Source organism: Cottoperca gobio, unplaced genomic scaffold (assembly GCF_900634415.1).
Source record: "Cottoperca gobio unplaced genomic scaffold, fCotGob3.1 fCotGob3_329arrow_ctg1, whole genome shotgun sequence".
NCBI classification, from domain to species: Eukaryota; Metazoa; Chordata; class Actinopteri; order Perciformes; family Bovichtidae; genus Cottoperca; species Cottoperca gobio.
The window spans coordinates 2,501-23,303 of NW_021166935.1; the positions used below are offsets into that span (position 1 = coordinate 2,501).

The 20,803-nt window shown below is 36.2% G+C and overlaps 2 protein-coding genes across 2 annotated transcripts; both read right to left on the reverse strand.

Moving 5' to 3' along the window:
- Positions 1 to 186: 186 nt before the first annotated feature.
- Positions 187 to 11,844, reverse strand: LOC115005603 (transmembrane protein 198-like; the record flags this gene model as incomplete). The annotated part of the gene is made up of 4 exons (XM_029427492.1): positions 11,736 to 11,844; positions 4,310 to 4,594; positions 3,059 to 3,337; positions 187 to 767 (listed from the first exon to the last, which is right to left on the reverse strand). Coding segments are annotated over exons 3-4 (735 nt in total), but the record flags the coding sequence as incomplete, so codon positions are not given.
- Positions 11,282 to 16,048, reverse strand: LOC115005604 (thyrotropin-releasing hormone receptor). Its single transcript, XM_029427493.1, has 2 exons — positions 14,788 to 16,048; positions 11,282 to 12,053 (listed from the first exon to the last, which is right to left on the reverse strand). Exons 1-2 carry the CDS (start codon positions 15,562 to 15,564, stop codon positions 11,670 to 11,672), a joined length of 1,161 nt encoding a protein of 386 aa, XP_029283353.1. The 5' UTR covers positions 15,565 to 16,048; the 3' UTR covers positions 11,282 to 11,669.
- Between the last annotated feature and the right edge of the window lie 4,755 nt (positions 16,049 to 20,803).

Consider the following 20,803-nt stretch of genomic DNA (forward strand, 5'->3'; position numbering starts at 1 on the left):
CGCCTCGTCAACATTGCGTAGAAGTCTGGGACAGTGCCTAGGGGTTGGCAGACCGGGGTGGTGGTTCCCCTATTTAAAAAGGGGGACCAGAGAGTGTGTGCCAACTACAGTGGTATCACACTTCTCAGCCTATATGTGTGTGTGTGTGTGTGTGTGTGTGTGTGTGTGTGTGTGTGTGAAGTGATACTCACTTTCTGTGTGTGAAACTCCTCTTGCAGTCACCCCCCATTGCACCGCCCCCCCCACCAGAGCCAGGACGGGCCACATCCCGGCGATGGTCCAGTTGAACCAGCAGAGTGGACGCGGGGAGACTTCACAGAACAGGTCGTACACCTGATCCGGCAGCGCGAGCCTCCCCAGCAGGTAATCCACACACAGTGTCACAGTGGTGGCTCCGAACACGCACGTGTAGATGACGCTCAACAGTTTCTGCCACCGGAGAGCGAGGAGGGCGGCAACGCTGCCGGCAGCCGCCGTGACGCCCAGAGGCAGCCAGGCCGGAGCCGGGCCGCCGCACTGAGCCGCCGGCAGCAGCAGGCCGACGGACAGCAGGCCGCCCAGCTGCAGGCCGCAGAGGACGAGGCCCAGCCGGGGCAGCAGCATGCTCATCAGCCCGCACAGCACGCCCACCCCCAGCCCCAGCCCCGCCTTGGTGCCGGAGCACAGGTCGGCCTCCAGCAGCGGCTCCCTGTGGTGCAGCAGCAGTACGGCTGCACAGCCCGACAGGAAGCCGCAGAAGAACGTGACCATCTTGAAGCAGCAGTATCCTGAGACGTAAGGAACTGCATTTAGTTACACATGTTAAAAACACACTGAAGGCTTCTTACACCCTTACACTCATTATTTTGTATAATTCTCATTATATTTTGACAAAATAGTGTAAAATTGTGAAACAAAATTAAATGTATGTATATTATAAATTCTCAAAAAGACAAATGTATAAACACACTTATATTTAATTCAAATGAATCATTTTAATTTCCTTTTCAAAACTATTCTAATGATCTCCTTTGACTGTTGTTCATACTGACTCTAAGTTGACACATTATGGGATGTGTGTGTGCACATATTCTCTCTTGTTTTATAGTCGGTGGTAAATGTGTCTCACAGCATTATTACTAAACATACAGCTGTTTATAAAAATACACTTTATTCATGAAGTTCTAACCGTGACACAAAACTGAAGGTTTTATTCTATTGTTTCCATATGTTGCACTTTGGCCTGTTTGCTAATGCTAAGCTAATGAAAGTAAATAAGATCAACATGAGCTTTACACATCAATAATAATGACATAAGAATGAGGATCTTGGTGCAACAATAAGCTGTATAATAATGATAATAACTTAAATAATAATAATAATAATAATGATAATAACTTTATTTGTATAGCACCTTTCATACAAGAATCATAGCCCAAAGTGCTTAGTATCTGTGCCGTACTTAACGACCTCCTGAAACCACATTCGTCACCATTCTTGTAAATGTTTTAAACTATCAGAGCCATATTTTGAAAGCATGAGATCAACAATGGGCCCCTGGGGCCCTACAACTGGTTCACTCCCTTTGCGACACATTATTTACGTTTACAGCGTCGACCTCTTTATTGACCTTTTAACGTATAAAACACAGACGTCTCTGTGAGTCCAGATTCTTTTGGCAGATTCTTTGTTAAAGCCCATTTCATAAACAAACCCCTGTTTGTTAAGTTTTATGAAACCTATCGGTCAAAGCCAGTTCTTCTCCAATATATTCTTTAATCTTTCACTTTTCCACTAATTGTGTAAAAAACATGTAAACACATTTATCAGAGAAGCTTCCTCTTGTTCCCGTGGTAACACAGTCTATTTGATCTCAAGTTTTTCAAAAATACACTCTGAAATGTTATCCTAGTTACCTTTACACATTCAATGTTAAACCAGTAATAATTCACCATTAAAAGGCTAAAGTAAAGAGATATAAAATATCACCATTAAAAGGCTAAAGTAAAGAGATATAAAACATCACCATTAAAAGGCTAAAGTAAAGAGATATAAAATATCACTATTAAAAGGCTAAAGTAAGGAGATATAAAATATCACCATTAAAAGACTAAAGTAAAGAGATATAAAACATCACCATTAAAAGGCTAAAGTAAAGAGATATAAAACATCACCATTAAAAGACTAAAGTAAAGAGATATAAAACATCACCATTAAAAGGCTAAAGTAAAGAGATATAAAATATCACTATTAAAAGACTAAAGTAAAGAGATATAAAATATCACCATTAAAAGGCTAAAGTAAAGAGATATGTTTTTAGCCTACTTTTGAAGATAAAGAACAACCGGCTCTGAGCTAGCAGCCCTTAATTAACTCCTGCAGCTTTGTGCTGATCTGAACTCTGGCAGCTCTCACACACCAGCTGAGCGCCGGGACATTTGGAGACTTTAAGGAGACTCACAGAAGCTGCAACAGCTTCTAAACCTTTGTTTTAAAAAGTGATTTATGAATAAAGTTTTATTATTATTTATTCTTTCTATTATTATTATATTTTATTTTATTATTATCATTATGATTTCTAATGATTTAATTTTTTTATAATTTTTTTATAATTTTTTTATTATAATTTTATTTTATTTCATTAAGACTGTCAATATAATATAATGATGATTTATTAGTCACTTCAACATTTACTTAATAAACCCTCAAATTAAGAAAAACATTATCGTGGCTCATTGCATTGACTATAAATATGAAAAGGACGAATTAGAATACATTTTATATTTTCTTTTTTATCATTAAACATAATTGCTGAGCCTAAAATGTGGCCGTAAGTCTTTTTAACTCTTTATATAATGCTTATATGATATATGTATATAACGCAAAGCTGAATAATATATTTGTTTTATTTTTATAATTTATTCATCTATATAAATGCTTCCATTTAACAGCCCTACTTATTAATAGTATTTGTATTTATTATTATTATGACTAATATTAAATGATCATAGTTATAATAATAATAATAATAATAGTACATATTATATCATAGCCCGTATTAGTGTGCATGCATCCGTACCGAACAGTGTGTAGATGAGTCCTGCAGTGAAGCAGGTGGAGCAGATGATGGAGGGGATGACTTCATGCTGGATATTAATCTGAAGCGTACACATGTCGTCCTCCACTGATCCGGCTCCTGGCTCCTCAGGAACATACAGCCAAGTGTCGGCCATCTTTAGAGGATTATTATCTTCTGTGCGTCGTCTTCCTTCATCAGAGGGTTAAACTAGAGCGTCTTGCGTGTGGCGTTCAGGGGCAGAGGAAGATCCTGAACGCTGAAGTCGTACTAAACTGCTTCCTGTTTTGCACAAAGGAATGTTTTTAGTTTTCATGCAACACAAAGTATTTACAGTTTATTCTGCTGGCTGCTAACGTCAGTTATTACATACAACATGACTCTTATTCAGTTCATGTTCTTTAAGAGCACGAAGGAGAGGATACGCAGCAGAGAAGGAAGCTGCAGATCTTTCCTTGTGCGAGAACAGGATGCAGGTGAGGAAACGACCTTGTGGCTCGTGAAGCCGTCAACACCAAGTTTATTGTTCTGAGCATGTGGTTCTGTGTTTACAATATCACAGAAACATAACAAGATCACCCTGAAGACTTAAATAATGGAGAAGTGAGGCTGTTCCCCAATAATGAACGTATTTATATATTTGCAGTTTGACACACAGACTTCTGAAAACTTGAATCCACAAGACTCTGAAACTAAACCGTAAAGCATCAGAACAATGTTTCCCGTATATAAAAATGAACCGACACTTTAAATAAAAGTGTAAAAATACTATATATATATATATATATAGATATATCATATATATCAATATATATATGATGGTATCATATATATGATACCATCATATATACATTAATGTGTGTGTTACATGTTCCCGTTACATTAATGTGTGTTACATCTTATATATATTATAATATATAAATAATTGTTGTGCTTAGTTTGTTGGAAACAGATTTGCACATATAAACTCAGATGAAATGACTCAGTTAATAACTTGAGGAGGTGTGAGGCTCCTCATCATCGGTCTTCAGGCTCTAAAGCCGTGAAGATCTAATCAGCTGCTCATCTCAAGAGCAGCAAATGGACTTAAAGAGCTTTATGGCCAGTGCCCTCTAAGCACAGAAACACTTCCTGACAAAATTCTCAAACACTTTGTTATTAGTTTGATGTGTTCCTGTGAAACCAGATGAAAGAACTTCCAACAACAGCAGATGCTCAGCGATGAAGAACAATGAAGAATGTTATGAGTCTTACCTGAGACGAGACATGTCTTCACGGAGCAGCGAGCTCCATCACAGGAAGTGTTTCTGTCCCGAGCTGCGAGTCCAAGAGCGAGCCAGCTGACTTCTCACTACCCATGATGCACCTGGAGCCTGGGCCGTCTCTGCATAATCACAGAGCTTTGTTAACTGCATGTCACGTTCAATTAAGCTTAGAGTTGGCTCGATGTAAACGGACACGAGACCCTGTTTCAACCCTGAAGAGTCTCTTCTTCTTCTTCTTCTTCTTCTTCTTCTTCTTCCAGCACATTCAACGCAGCTGCAGAGGAAACATAAGTACTGATTTCATGTTTCACTATTAATAAGACTTTATTATTCCAACGCATTAGGTTTTCTTTTCCATCGTATGTTGTTTATTCTATGTATTGTATTTATTTTATCTCACGATAATCTGTTTATGGTTTTATGTTCATTCCATGTCTATTTTTCTTTGTTGTAAAACAACTGGATTTCTTGTATGAAAAGTTCTGTATAAATAAAGTTTATTATTATTATAAATCCTCAAGTTATTCCACAAACTTTACAGGTAAATTAATGGAATCTGAAGAATAAATTCAGGGGTACAATGGTGCAGGGGTATTGAACTCACGACCATCTGGTGTTCTGTTTGGAAGGCGTACCACTGCGGCAGGAACATGTAACACACACATTAATGTAACAGGAACATGTAACACACACATTAATGTAGCAGGAACATGTAACACACACATTAATGTAACAGCAACATGTAACACACACATTAATGTAACATGAACATGTAACACACACATTAATGTAACAGGAACATGTAACACACACATTAATGTAACAGGAACATGTAACACACACATTAATGTAACAGGAACATGTAACACACACATTAATGTAACAGGAACATGTAACACACACATTAATGTAACAGGAACATGTAACACACACATTAATGTAACAGGAACATGTAACACACACATTAATGTAACAAATGCATGGACTAGTTTTTCTGCATCATTTTGAGACAGGATGTTATTTTTGCAATGTTACGTAGATGAAAGAAGGCAGTCCTTGAGATTTGTTTTATGTGGGAGTTAAACGACAGATCTTGATCAAAGATGACGCCAAGATTCCTTACAGTGGTGCTGGAGGCCAAGTTAATGCCATCCAGAGCTTCTATGTCATTAGAAAATGCGTTTCGGAGGCGTTTAGGGCCAAGTATAATAACTTCAGTTTTGTCTGTTGAACATCAAGAAGTTGCAGAACATCCAAGTTTCTATGTCCTTAAGGCTTGAAGTTTAGCCAATTGATTGGTTTCATCTGGTTTAATTGATAGATATAATTGGGTATCATCCGCATAACAATGAAAGTGTATAGAGTGGTTCCTTATAATATTGCCCAAAGGAAGCATATATAAGGTGAATAGAATCGGTCCAAGTACAGAACCCTGCGGAACTCCGAAGACTGACTTTGGCTGTCATGGAGGATTTATCGTTAACACGTACAAATTGAGATCGCTCAGATAAATAGGACTTGAACCAGCTTAGTGCGGTTCCTTTTATGCCAACACAATGTTCCAGTCTCTGTAGTAGAATGTCCTGATCAACAGTGTCGAAAGCAGCACTGAGGTCTAACAAGACAAGAACAGAGACAAGTCCTTTGTCTGAATGCCAATAGAAGGTCATTGGTAACTTTCACCAGTGCCGTCTCTGTGCTATGATGAACTCTAAATCCAGATTGAAAAACCTCAAATAAACTATTATTATGTAAAAAGTCACACAACTGTTTTGCAACTGCTTTCTCAAGGATCTTAGCGAGAAAGGGAAGGTTAGATATCGGCCTATAGTTGGCTAAAACCTCTGGATCAAGACCAGGCTTTTTAAGAAGTGGTTTTATTACAGCTACTTTAAAGGATTGTGGTACGTAGCCAGATAATAGAGACAGGTTGATCATATTTAATAACGAGGTGTTAATTAAGGGTAAAACTTCTTTAAACAGTTTAGTTGGAATCGGGTCTAAAAGACAGGTTGATGGCTTCGACGATGAGATTGTTGAAGTTAGTTGGTTAAGGTTGATTGGAGTAAAACAGTCGAGATATATTTCAGGAGTTACAGATGTTTTTAAGGTTCCGGAGGTTGAAGTTAAGTCGTTACTGATTGAGGTCAGGAGGAGATTAATTTAGTCTCTAATAATTATAATGTTATGGTTAAAGAAGCTCATGAAGTCGTCACTACTGAGAGATATAGGAACAGAAGGCTCTGTAGAGCTGTGACTCTCTGTCAGCCTCAGTGCTGAACAGAAACCTGGGGTTGTTCTTATGTTCTTCTATTAAGGAAGAGTAATAAGCTGCTCTGCATTACGGAGAGCCTTCTTATACGTTTTAAGATGATCTAACCAGACTAAACGAGATTCTTCCTGTTTAGTGGAACGCCATTTACTTTCAAGATTTCTTGACTTTTGTTTTAGTTTGAGGATTTGTAAATTAAGCCGGAGCTTTCTTTTTCTGTTTTATGATCTTCTTCTTTAGAGGAGCGACAGAGTCGAGTGTTATTCGCAGTGAGGCTGCAGCGTTATCAACAAGATGATTAATTTGGGAGGGACTAAAGTTAGCATTGGAGTCCTCCGTTATATTGATATTGAGTTCTGGTATTGTATTAAGTGCTGATGGAATCACTTCCTTAAATGTAGTCACAGCACTTTCAGATAAACATCGAGCGTAGGATATATTAGATATATCTATATATATAGATATATCTAATATATATATAGATATATCTAATATATATATCTATATATATAGATATATCTAATATATATATCTATATATCTATATATCTATAAATAGATATATAAATAGATATATATCTAATATATATATCTATATATCTATATATCTAAAATAATAGATATATAATATATATATAATCTATATATATATATGATATATAAATAATATTATATATATATATATATATATATATCTATATAATATATATATCTATAATATATTATAATATACTATAATTATATATCTATATATTATATATATATATAATATATATATTATCATATATATTATTAATATATATTATCTATATATATATATCTATAATATATTCTCTATCTGCTATCTCTATCTCTTCTCTTACTATCTACCTCTATATCTATCTCTCTATCTCTCTATCTCTATTATTCTAGATATATAATAGATATATATATCTATAATATATATATATATATATCTATATATATATCTATATATATATCTATATATATATATATATATATATATATATCTATAAATAGATATAGATATATATCTTTTTTTTTTTTACTTTTCACATTTACATCTAAATGTTAAATGAAGCACATCACTAACAACACTGGTAGGTGTTCGGGGCAACCGAGGTTCTGTTTCTGTTTTTAGGGACATTTGTAGGTCAACATTGTTATAATTGGATGCAGAACGAGAGCTCGGGTCTATTGTACGAGGATAAAAACACCTACTCACAGACACTCGGCACATAATAGAGCACTTATACTGTTTGGATGTTGCAAGCTTTGGGAAAAACAGCCAAAGAAATTCCTTGATTTCCCCTCTGAAGTGTTTATGAATCATTTCTTTCGTCACCTGCGTGTTACATTCTGCAGAGAATAATATAGTCCCATCATTACCAGGCTGTCCCAACATCACTAAATAGGCCAACCTGTCACTCTTTGAAAAAAGTGTTGCATCTCTGCAGAAAGTGGTCGGTCTCACTTTAAATCACATCTTCAGTGTCTGTCTGGACCTTTGAGTTTAAAACTTATAGAGATTTGACGCACTAAGCAAAGCAAAGTGTTGTGAACGGTTAGAAAAAGCTTTTCTGATGAGTCTCGAGAAAAGATATCGAGTTTTGTACAAATTGTAGGACTGATATAGAAATCAGTAAAGAATGAAAGTGTTCTAGTAGAAGAGATGTGTCTTTTATCTGACATACAACAGAACACAACTCAGAAACAATATATTATTGATCCATGCTGCCACTTCTAACAGCTAGAAGTGTGTGCAGCCGCGAGCAGCCGGTCTGCTGCAGACCTCTGTGCAGCATCACAAACACTCCTTATATGGACTGAATCAGCACAACGTCCACAGGGATTTAAAGGTTTTATACAAAACTCTTGACGTGACGGAGAACACGGCTCCTGCATTAGAAAACACAGACAACGCTGATTATTAACTCTGCAGGAGAACCTGAAGTGAATCTGCATTTAGATCCAACACAAAGCTGTCGTCTTCACTTTTTATAGTTCAGAGCTGCAGCAGGAAACTGGAGAAAAGGTGTGATGTCTCCAAACATGGTCAAATATACAGTCGGCTAATTAATGCAAATCAAACAGAATTGTTAGATATCCATCTGTGATCCTGTTTTCGGAGCTGCTGTGACGCTGAGAGCAAACATGTGTTTCAGTTTGAGTACATTTACATTTTCTAAAGGAAATACCAAATGAATATCGTCAAGATTTATTTTAATTCAACACAAAACTCTCAGAAGTAAAGAGAATGTTTACAGAACACAAGATAAACGAGTTCAATACACAGGAAACATAAAGATATTCAGCAGGTCGTGAACTGGATTTATTTACAGAGATGCAGCGATGATGAAAACAATAAGACGACGGAGACGGAACCTTGTTGACAACAATAAACATCACAATCATTTTCCCATAATGCACTTGCTGACTGGAGATGTAATGAGACAAATCTCAGAATCTCTGAGGAATCCTTTTTATTTTGTTTTTCAGGTCAGTTGTAAGTAAATTCAGTAACAAGTTCAAGACGTAAAAGCGCCTAAAGTAGACTCCTCTGGTTTTATAGAAGTCTATGAGAAAATGTTTCCACTTCTCTGTAACCTCCAGCAGGGGGCGACTCCTCTGGTTGTATAGAAGTCTATGAGAAAATGTTTCCACTTCTCTCTTGATTTATTTCCTCAGTAACATTTTCCTGATGAGTTTATGTCTCAATCTGTAGTTTCAAGTCTTCTTCAACATGATGCTCATTTAGTAACTTATGGAAACATTTAAAATCGAGGATAAAGCAGCGTCTCTTTAGGGCGGGGCTACCTGTGATTGACAGGTTGCTACCACGGTGTTTAACTTGAACCCTTTCAGAGTTTGTGTTTTTACTTCATGAAAGGTAATTTTTTTTGGTTGCTTAAAATAAAAAGTCTTGTTCAGTGTTTGTTTGTAGCTTCACCTTCTGGCTGCAAAAAAACAAGATGGCGACAAATTTGAGGCTTTAAAACAGTCGTCCATGAACCAGAGGGCGACGTCACGTGACTACGTCCACTTCTTACTTACAGACTACGGTAGAAACACTTAATATTAAAAGTCCTTGCCAACCCTAACAGGGGTTTAACAGTGGTGGAGGAATTATTCAGAGATTTCACTCAAGTAAAAATATCCTGCATTGAAAATGTTACATGTGTAAGTATAACCAGGAAAATGTACTTAAAGTATTAGAAGTACATTTACTCAATGCAGAAACCAAAATAAATAAATAAAATTTGATTCAAACATTTAAAAGACGTCACGTTTGAGAAGCTGGAACAATAACACGAATAAGACTTAAAACATCAAAGTGGTTACCAATTATTTTTAGAATATATTTATTCAGTCTGTAATTGTATAAACTGAACACTACACTAAAACATAATATTTTATAAGCTATTTGTCAAACTTGTTTAGTAACTAAAGCAGTCAGATAAATGTGGAGTAAAAAGTACAAAATGTTGCTCTGATTTTTAAAACCTTTTTTAATTACTCTCACTAATTGAAATCAGGTGGTTCTGTTCTGTTAATTACACAATGTCATCAAACGTTATTAACTTATAAAAGGTAAAAGTATCCGACCATAAACATCAACGTCCTCAGTTGGTGGCCGTCGTTTCTCATTTCCTGTCGTCTCTCTGTCTGCTGTGCATTAAAAGCCCAAATAATAATAATAATAACAATTAAGAAAAGAAAACCCTGTAAAAGTGCCCTCACTGACAGGTGTAACAAATCTAACAGGTGTGTGAAGGAGATGCTCATCAGCTCTGAGCTGTGATCAGGAAGTGGAAACACCTGTGAGGGTGGAGCAGGTGGAGGCGTTAAGTTATGTGAATAATGTTTCTGCTTTAAAAGTTTCTACGTGAGCGGCCATGATGGAAGCTGCTCAGTTCTCTACAGAAAGCTGCTTGAATGCTTCTTTTCTCTGCTGGACCGTCCGTCACTTAAGGAAAGAAGATGATGCCGTCCCACAATCCCTTGCTGCTGTTCAGCCGTTCACTAAAACGTTTGAATGTATTTCATGTCTTGTACAGCTGCTAATATAAAGTGAGCATTTACAGAATGTTTATTAATCTGCACTGTCCCTGTCTCTTTAAACTGTATATGTTAATAGAAACCATCACAGTGGAGCTGCAAACTGCAGACCATTAATAGTCAGATTATTTATTCGTAGAAATATGGATTTTTAGCTCCGGCTGGATGATTTTCATTATGATTAAATATAATAGTTTGGAAGATGCAGGTTTGTGATGTCATGCATTAAATGTGAAACATTCAGAACAGTTAAAACTCTGTTGCTGTTGTCTGTGCTGTTAATAATGTGTTCATGTAAAGAGAAGCACAGTGACGTGTAATGTGAGTCCACTGCAGGCTGAGAGAGGAACCATGAAAAGCACAAGTGTCCTCATCATGGAGAGCAGCGGACAGTCGATGAGCTCAGGGCTGCACACAACGAGTGCTCGTCAAAACTGGAGTCTCTGATGATACCCATCGCTGAATGAGGAAACACGAGGGTGACACTCTGATCAAAGTACTCTATATATTTGCAGTATTGACTGAAAACATAATTAAGTTACTGCAAATGCAAACGGGACATTTCCTGCAGCTTCACATTAAAAGCATTTAAAGCACAAGTTGACTTTTATTATGAAGTAGGTACAGGAAGTGCAAAGTGTTGTCTTGTTTTGCTGCTGCAGTATTCTGGGACCTATTAAATATTAAACATATAAACATCTGGACGTTGTCTCAAATTCTAAATATTCTCCCACAGCGTCCGTCTCACATGTCTCATAACATCCATCGTCCACATTTATACTTCTTCTTAAACTAAAATGTGGACAAATATTTCCAAAAACATGGCGACGCACATTATGTGGCACTGAGCAGTGAAGGACACTAAAGCCAAGTCTCATACTGCACTGACAACAAAGAAGCAGAACCACAACGACTACACTAAGGTCACTGCAAACAAGAAGAACATCTACACATCTCTGCGTCAGGATATAACAACAATCTTAAACACCGAAAAGAAAGATTTCCCATCGGAGCCTTCATTAAGAAATGCTGAACGTGCTCGCGTCATCGTCCGTGTCGTTGAGCCTCTTGTGGGTCTGACTCACCTCTTCCTGCTCGGTGCTCTCGTGGGACGAGTCCTTCATCACGCTATAATACATCGGCACGCTGACCTCCGCCGCCTTCTGCTGCTGTCGCCAGCTGCACTTGCAGAGCTTTTTGAACGCGGCGCGAAACTTCTGGGACATGAGGTTGTAAATGATGGGGTTGATGGCGCTGTTGGTGTAGATGCACATGCGGCAGAAGAGCAGGAACCAGGTGTTGTGGTACGGCGGGTCGATGAAGGAGTTCACCACCACCAGCGTTCGGTAAGGCATCCAGAGCAAGGCGAAGAGGACGACCACCACCGCCAGCATCTTGGTGATCTGTCCGTGCAGAAGAAGAGATGAGAAGTTTACGTCCTGTCACTTTGGTAGAAACGTGTTTCTCAAACTTCCTTTGAGAATCCATCACTAAATTCATTGCAAATATGTCATTTCTTTGTCATCCTGCAACAACACTGAGACAACATTGTAGTTGCATTGATAAGTTACACTTTTTAGTGATAAACACAGAATTCTGTTTTACTTCTTTCACTGTGTTTTTTGCAGTTTTAAAACTGCAGAAAACACAGAGAAAGACTTTCGTCTGTATTCACCTTTGAAGCTGACGTCCCGGTCGCACTGAAGATCGTAATCCTGAATGTGATCGAGTTTGTTGCAGCAGTCGACAGTTTATGGCAGTTAAAAAAAATGTAGTTTATCCAACATATATTTACATTTTCTATTGAACTTAGTATAATTATTATCAGAACCATGCATAACTCATATTCTTTAAATGAACATTATCAAACATCTCACGTACCCCCTGTAGTACCCCAAAGTACCACTAGGGGCACTTTCCATTCTAGACTCACTGTGGTAGAAGACAAACAACAAGCTAATGTAACATAATGTAACGTAACTTAATGTAACGTAACTTAATGTAACATAACGTAACTTAATGTAACGTAACTTAATGTAACGTAACTTAATGTAACATAACGTAACTTAATGTAACGTAACATAATGTAACGTAACTTAATGTAACGTAACATAATGTAACGTAACATAATGTAACGTAACTTAATGTAACGTAACTTAATGTAACATAACATAACTTAATGTAACGTAACTTAATGTAACGTAACTTAATGTAACGTAACTTAATGTAACGTAACATAATGTAACGTAACTTAATGTAACGTAACTTAATGTAACATAACGTAACTTAATGTAACGTAACATAATGTAACGTAACTTAATGTAACGTAACTTAATGTAACGTAACTTAATGTAACGTAACTTAATGTAACATAACGTAACTTAATGTAACGTAACTTAATGTAACGTAACGCAATGTAACGTAACGTAATGTAGCGTAACGTAGTGTAATGTAACGTAATGTAACGTAACTTAATGTAACGTAACATAATGTAACGTAACTTAATGTAACGTAACTTAATGTAACGTAACTTAATGTAACGTAACTTAATGTAACATAACGTAACTTAATGTAACGTAACTTAATGTAACGTAACGCAATGTAACGTAACGTAATGTAGCGTAACGTAGTGTAATGTAACGTAATGTAACGTAACTTAATGTAACGTAACGCAACGCAATGTAACATAACTTAATGTAAAATAACTTAATGTAACATAACGTAATGTAGCGTAATGTAAGATAACGTAGCACAATGTAACATAACACAATGTAACATAACACAATGTAACGCAGCGCAAAGTAACGCAATGTAACGTACCGCAACACACTGTAACGTAATGTAACGCAATGTAATGTAACGCAACGCACTGTAACGCACTGTAACGCACCACAATGTAATGCAATGTAATGCAATGTAACGCAACGTAACGTAATGTAACGTAACGTATCGCAACGCACTGTAACGCAATGCAATGCAATGTAACGCAATGTAATGCAACGTAACGCAACGCACTGTAACGCAATGTAACATAATGTAACGTAACGTAAAGTAAAGGTGAATACAGATCAGTGGATGTGAGGATTAATATGTAACATAGTGTAACGTAACGTTTCGTAGTGTAACCTAACGTAAAGTAAAAGTGAATACAGATCAGTGGGTGTGAGGATTATTATCACTGGTCTCTGAAGCAGCCCAGCAAACTGAAAGCTTTACCTCGATATGTTTGCATAGTTCAGAGTATGCATATTAAATTGGTTTAGTAATTAATGTTACACAACAGTTTGCACTGCAAAGTGTTTCAAGAATAGAACATGAGACGCTACTTCTGCTAATAAGAAAGTTGGAAAAGAGGCTGTGATGCGTCGCAGTAACTGGTCATGTCCTTCATAAAGAAGCAGAATATGAAGATAGAAGCGACCTGTCTGATGTGTGTACCATCTGTGTGCTTATAATTCAGCTGCCTGCCGTTGTTTTCACATTTAATGAAGTAAACAGTGAACGTCGGCTCTGCGCTCGGCTGAGTCCAGCTGCCTTCAGATGCTGCAGGGATTTCATGAGCTGAAGGAGCTTTTCATACTATAAAGCAGCTGTGGACAGCAGATACTGTAGGAATGACATTCTTTCATAGATCAATGCAGACTGACTGACTTCAACCACGTTAAACTTTATTTTGTAGCCACAACTTCAAGGTTCATGGTTCAAGGTTCAAAGAAACGTCATTGTGCAACAGGTTTGTGCAACAAAATGAAGTTAAATTCCAATTTTGCTACAAAAAGGCAGAAAATGATTTTCTTTGGTGGAGTTTGGAGGACGAGGAGTCTCACAGCCTGAAGAAGAAGCTGAGCTTCATACAGGAGATGTTCTCTGGTAAACAAATATCACCACATCCCGAAGTTCAGGCAGCAAAACAACTCTAGTGAGGGTTCGTAAAAGATCGTGTTTATTGTGTAACTTAAGCTCCTGATGTTACTCATGTGACTCAGTAGCTCTGAGAGGTTTGCTGTGTGGACTGTTGACCCCTGTGGGCTACATGAATTCAATCGACTACATCGAGTTCTGGCTTAGAAAGATATTTCGAATCAGAAATTATTCATAAGCTTTTTATACTTTCTCATGAAGTTGGACTTTCAGTACCTGTTTCCTCGCAGAGAAGGCGCCCTTGTTGGTCTTGTTGGTGCCGTTGGACTTCCCCTGGTGAACCGACCCTCCTCCGGCTCTGTCGCTCAGATGCGAGGGCAGCGGGCTCATGAACAAGATCCTGGCGATGAGCCCGTACAGCACGGTGGCCACGGCGAGGGGGATCACGTAGAACAAAGTGAAATCCAGGAAATAGATGGGCATGTAGAAGCTCCTGGAGACGCGGTAGCCACAAGTGACGACGACTCCATTAGCGTAGACGGTTTCATCCGTGTCCACCAAGAAGAACCACATGATGCAGTAGAGCGAGGTGAAGACCCAGACCGCTGCTATGATCCTCTTGGCCCGTGAGACGGTGCATATGAACTGAGCCTGTATGGAGTGACAAATAGCAATGTACCGCTCGATGGTGAAGGCTGTGATGGAGCAGGACGACACGTTGATGCCCAGGTACTGAAGGTACGTAATGCACAAGCATCCCGTGTATCCGTATATCCAGAAGGATACGACTTCGGAGATGTTAGGCAGGCCCGCGGCCAGCAGCACGATGAGGTCTGCGACCGCCAGGCTGACAAGGTAGCAGTTCGTGGGGGTCACCATGTGTTTAGTGCGCAGCACCACCAGCACCACCATGATGTTCCCCGCAATCCCAACGACACAGATGAGCATGGTCAGAAATATGGTTATGAACTGCTCTTCAAGAGGGTTCAGAGGCACTTCTGTCAGGTTTACAACCCGAGTGACCTCCTGGAAGACGGTTGTGTTGTTCTCCATTGTGTCAAGTTCAGTTGATCTCCAGAGCCGCAGAACAAGAACCCTGAAACAGAAACAATAAGGACTGAACAGGAATGATTGACGGCTTCATTTGCACAAACAGATGTTTGTTTTTATTGTTATTGTGCACTCAAGAGAACATCAATCCAACTCATGTTGGTTTATTTAAAGAATGACTTTTATCTGATTTTGTAAATAAACGCTTCGCAGCAATAATTCATATTTTCTTCTCTAATGTGAAAACGCTCGTAGTGATGAAGGGGCAGAGTTCTGAATGTTATCAGATCATTAAATGGTCGTCATCGGTACGATGTGAAGTCGCAGCTTCTTCAGGTTCCACTCAAAGTTAACGCTGTTATCAGAAGGAATATGTAGAGTGTGCCTGGGGGTGGTGATGGCCTAGTGGTAGCCTTCCAAACAAAACACTAGAAGGTCGGGAGATCAACACCAGGCTACCACCATTGTACCCCTGAGCAAGGCACTTAACCTGAGCTGAGAAGATGAAGTAATATATGAAATAATATGGTTAATATAGACCAGTTTAAACATATCAGGCACTATCTACTAAATAAAGTATGAGTCAACTTTATGTATAACGTTACGGTGCAAGGAGGTAACATTTTCATTTAATGTTTTCATAATCATTTTATTTACTTTCACATAGTTTCCATACATGAGAGTTTATAAGAAATAAACACTTTGGTAATTTACAGTAAATGTGTTTAAAATGGATTTCTGCTTTTAGTTTACGTTTAATAATTGATGAAGTATTTTAAATCTGGAAATAATCAGATCATGTTGTTTCTATTAGCGAGTTCATTGTGAAGTTGTTGTTTTCACCTTCATGTGCACGCTGAAGACAGGATTTGTGACTATTTGATCCTTTTTTTAAATCAATAAATCAATAATAGATCCGTCCTGGAGAGGGATCCCTCCTCAGTCTCTCCCTGTGATATTGGGCTATATAAATACATTTGATTTGATTTGATAATAGATCTTGCCTGCTCTCCCAGAGGAGTCAGACGATCCTGCAAACACACTTCTTTTTACAGCCAAGTAAAGCAGAAATAAATGACTGAAACATTCACAGTTAACGCAGGAAAGAGGATCAAAGTGTGAGTAAATACATCTGTATTAAATATCTTTCAGAGGAGAAAACAAGCAGCTCACCTCTCCTGTGTCCGGTGAAGTCAACCAAGAAGAACCACTGAATGCTGATTCTCATCCAGAGTCGCTAAATCCTGCACCCCCCCCCCCCCCCCCCCCTCCCTCTGCTTCACTTCACACACCATTACATCCACACTGCAACACTCTGCCTTACACACACCAACTTAAAATCAATTCCTCCTCCTGATGAGACGTCATGTGAAGCAGTGAAAGCATAAACCCTGTAGTTACTGAGAGAACAGAGAGCTGCGACTCAACGCGTCACAGGGAAGAGAAATGGTGCCACTACAAGCAGCAGACATCATGTAGTGAACGCTTCGTCTTGACTTCTGGATTCTCTCGTCTCGCTCACATTCAGGAGCTTCAAGCAGCAGGCAAAAACATGTTTTCATGTTCTGGTCAATTTATGTTCCAGAACATCTTCTGTGAGACGAGAGGAACATGAGAACATCAGAGTGTGTGTTTGTAACTTTGTGTGTAGATTTAAACTCTCCACAGCTACATTACATAATGCCTCATTTACATATTTAAACATTGTAATATAAAAAGTGTTAATGTGAGTAATGAAGTGGAAGCTTCATCTGAGATGTGAGAGTTTAGATGTTGCAGCTCTCTCTGTGTAACAGATGCTGATGCTGTAAAAACTGCTGAACACATTAAGTAACATCAAAAGCGACCACACATCTTCCTGTACGCTATGAAAATAGATGGTAACAAAGCACTTTAAAGCTCTTCCTGTGCACTGACAGTATGAATACTAATGCCGACTGATTCTTCATCATTTCAAAGAGTTTCCAGCAGCCGAGCGTTCAGTCCGCTGCTTCCTCGAATGTAAAGCGCAGATTGCAGCTTCACAGAAGAAGAAAAGAATCCTGCAGAGCCGGTTCTGTCCAGATAATTGTTTGATTGCAGCTCCTTCCTGGACTGTGTGTGCAAAGACATTACGTTCTACTGGATATCACAAATGTAAAGGCACCAAAACAGTCAGGATGAATTTTAGGGTGATGTATAAAAACACCATTAAACACAATTCCATAAATTCAATTTAGAAATAAAAATAAAAATAGAATAAATAATAGAATAAAAACCTTTTTTTAAATAAATGAATAAAATGTAATGAAATAAAATAAATAAATGTTTGTCTGAAACATATACAGCCATTTTAATTTTAATTTGTGACAAAAATACAAATATGAACGATGATGGAATGATCTTTTCTTCACCATATAATCATAGATTTGTAAAAATGAAATGTAGCCTAAAGGGTGTCAGAAAGTCAACTCACCTTTCCGACCATGACGAATATTTGAGTTTTAATATTTCAATAAGTGTAGACATCATACAGAATATATAGTCACTGTGTAGAAACAGCAGCTACAAGACAAAGGAAATGTGAAATGAGATGTTAAGAGCCACATTTTATTTACATTAAACATAAATAAATCTTTCAGTTCAACGTATTTTGAACAACAGCAGAGAAGTGACACGCATAAAGTAATAAGCTGGTGTGAGGATGAATAATTCATATTTCTGTGTATCATCTTCGCCCAGGCTGCTGAATTGAGACAATAATAAAGTGGACAAAAAGTCAGAATTAAAAATAGATGATAAAGAGCTACACTTTTATTATTCTGGGACACTGTCTTAAAATAAACCCCTGAAGGCTCATGGGAGTTTTTAGCAGAAGATAAAATGTAAAAGACTTTTTCAGAGAAAGGAAGTGATTAAAATAGGCTGCTGAGTTATTGTACTGGATTCAATTAATCTATTAAAGTCATCGACTCCAAAAACATATTGAAGAAAAAAAGATCCATTTTCTTGCTGCTCATTTCCTGAAGGAGGATTTTATTCTCCGTGCAAAGCAGCACAGCGACATCCAGTGGGCCGAGGGGGGGGGAGAGGAACGAGGAGCTAACGCAGGTATGTACTGAACCACAGGGAGCAACAACACTTTTCTTTTTGTTCTTTTTGGTATAAGAGATATAACAAGAGGTTATAACAAGAGGTATAACAAGAGTATAATAAGGATATAATAAGAGTATAATAAGAGTCTAATAAGAGTATAATAAGAGATCTAATAAGAGTAAGATATAATAAGAGAATATAAATAAGAGTATAATAAGATAAATAAGCGATATAAGAGGTATAATAAGAGTATAATAAGAGGTATAATAAGAGTATAATAAGAGTATAATAAGAGGTATAATAAGAGTATAATAAGAGTATAATAAGAGGTATAATAAGAGTATAATAAGAGGTATAATAAGAGTATAATAAGAGGTATAATAAGAGGTATAATAAGAGTATAATAAGAGGTATAATAAGAGTATAATAAGAGGTATAATAAGAGTATAATAAGAGGTATAATAAGAGTATAATAAGAGGTATAATAAGAGTATAATAAGAGGTATAATAAGAGTATAATAAGAGATATAATAAGAGTATAATAAGAGGTATAATAAGAGGTATAATAAGAGTATAATAAGAGATATAATAAGAGTATAATAAGAGGTATAATAAGAGTATAATAAGAGTATAATAAGAGGTATAATAAGAGTATAATAAGAGTATAATAAGAGTATAATAAGAGTATAACAAGAGGTATAATAAGAGTATAATAAGAGTATAATAAGAGGTATAATAAGAGTATAATAAGAGTATAATAAGAGTATAATAAGAGGTATAATAAGAGTATAATAAGAGTATAATAAGAGGTATAATAAGAGTATAATAAGAGTATAATAAGAGTATAATAAGAGTATAATAAGAGGTATAATAAGAGTATAATAAGAGTATAATAAGAGTATAATAAGAGATATAATAAGAGTATAATAAGAGTATAATAAGAGATATAATAAGAGTATAATAAGAGTATAATAAGAGGTATAACAAGAGTATAATAAGAGTATAATAAGAGTATAATAAGAGTATAATAAGAGATATAATAAGAGTATAATAAGAGTATAATAAGAGTATAATAAGAGGTATAATAAGAGGTATAATAAGAGTATAATAAGAGTATAATAAGAGATATAATAAGAGTATAATAAGAGTATAATAAGAGTATAATAAGAGATATAATAAGAGTATAATAAGAGTATAATAAGAGGTATAATAAGAGTATAATAAGAGTATAATAAGAGTATAATAAGAGTATAATAAGAGATATAATAAGAGTATAATAAGAGTATAATAAGAGGTATAACAAGAGTATAATAAGAGTATAATAAGAGTATAATAAGAGTATAATAAGAGTATAACAAGAGGTATAACAAGAGTATAATAAGAGTATAATAAGAGGTATAATAAGAGTATAATAAGAGATATAATAAGAGGTATAATAAGAGGTATAATAAGAGGTATAATAAGAGGTATAATAAGAGGTATAATAAGAGGTATAATAAGAGTATAATAAGAGTATAATAAGAGGTATAATAAGAGGTATAATAAGAGGTATAATAAGAGGTATAATAAGAGGTATAATAAGAGGTATAATAAGAGTATAATAAGAGTATAATAAGAGTATAATAAGAGGTATAATAAGAGTATAATAAGAGGTATAATAAGAGTATAATAAGAGTATAATAAGAGTATAATAAGAGGTATAATAAGAGGTATAATAAGAGTATAATAAGAGTATAATAAGAGTATAATAAGAGGTATAATAAGAGTATAATAAGAGGTATAATAAGAGGTATAATAAGAGTATAATAAGAGTATAATAAGAGGTATAATAAGAGTATAATAAGAGGTATAATAAGAGGTATAATAAGAGGTATAATAAGAGTATAATAAGAGTATAATAAGAGGTATAATAAGAGGTATAATAAGAGGTATAATAAGAGTATAATAAGAGTATAATAAGAGGTATAATAAGAGTATAATAAGAGGTATAATAAGAGGTATAATAAGAGTATAATAAGAGATATAATAAGAGTATAATAAGAGGTATAATAAGAGGTATAATAAGAGTATAATAAGAGATATAATAAGAGTATAATAAGAGTATAATAAGAGGTATATAAGAGAATAAAAGAGGTATAATAAGAGTATAATAAGATATAATAGTATA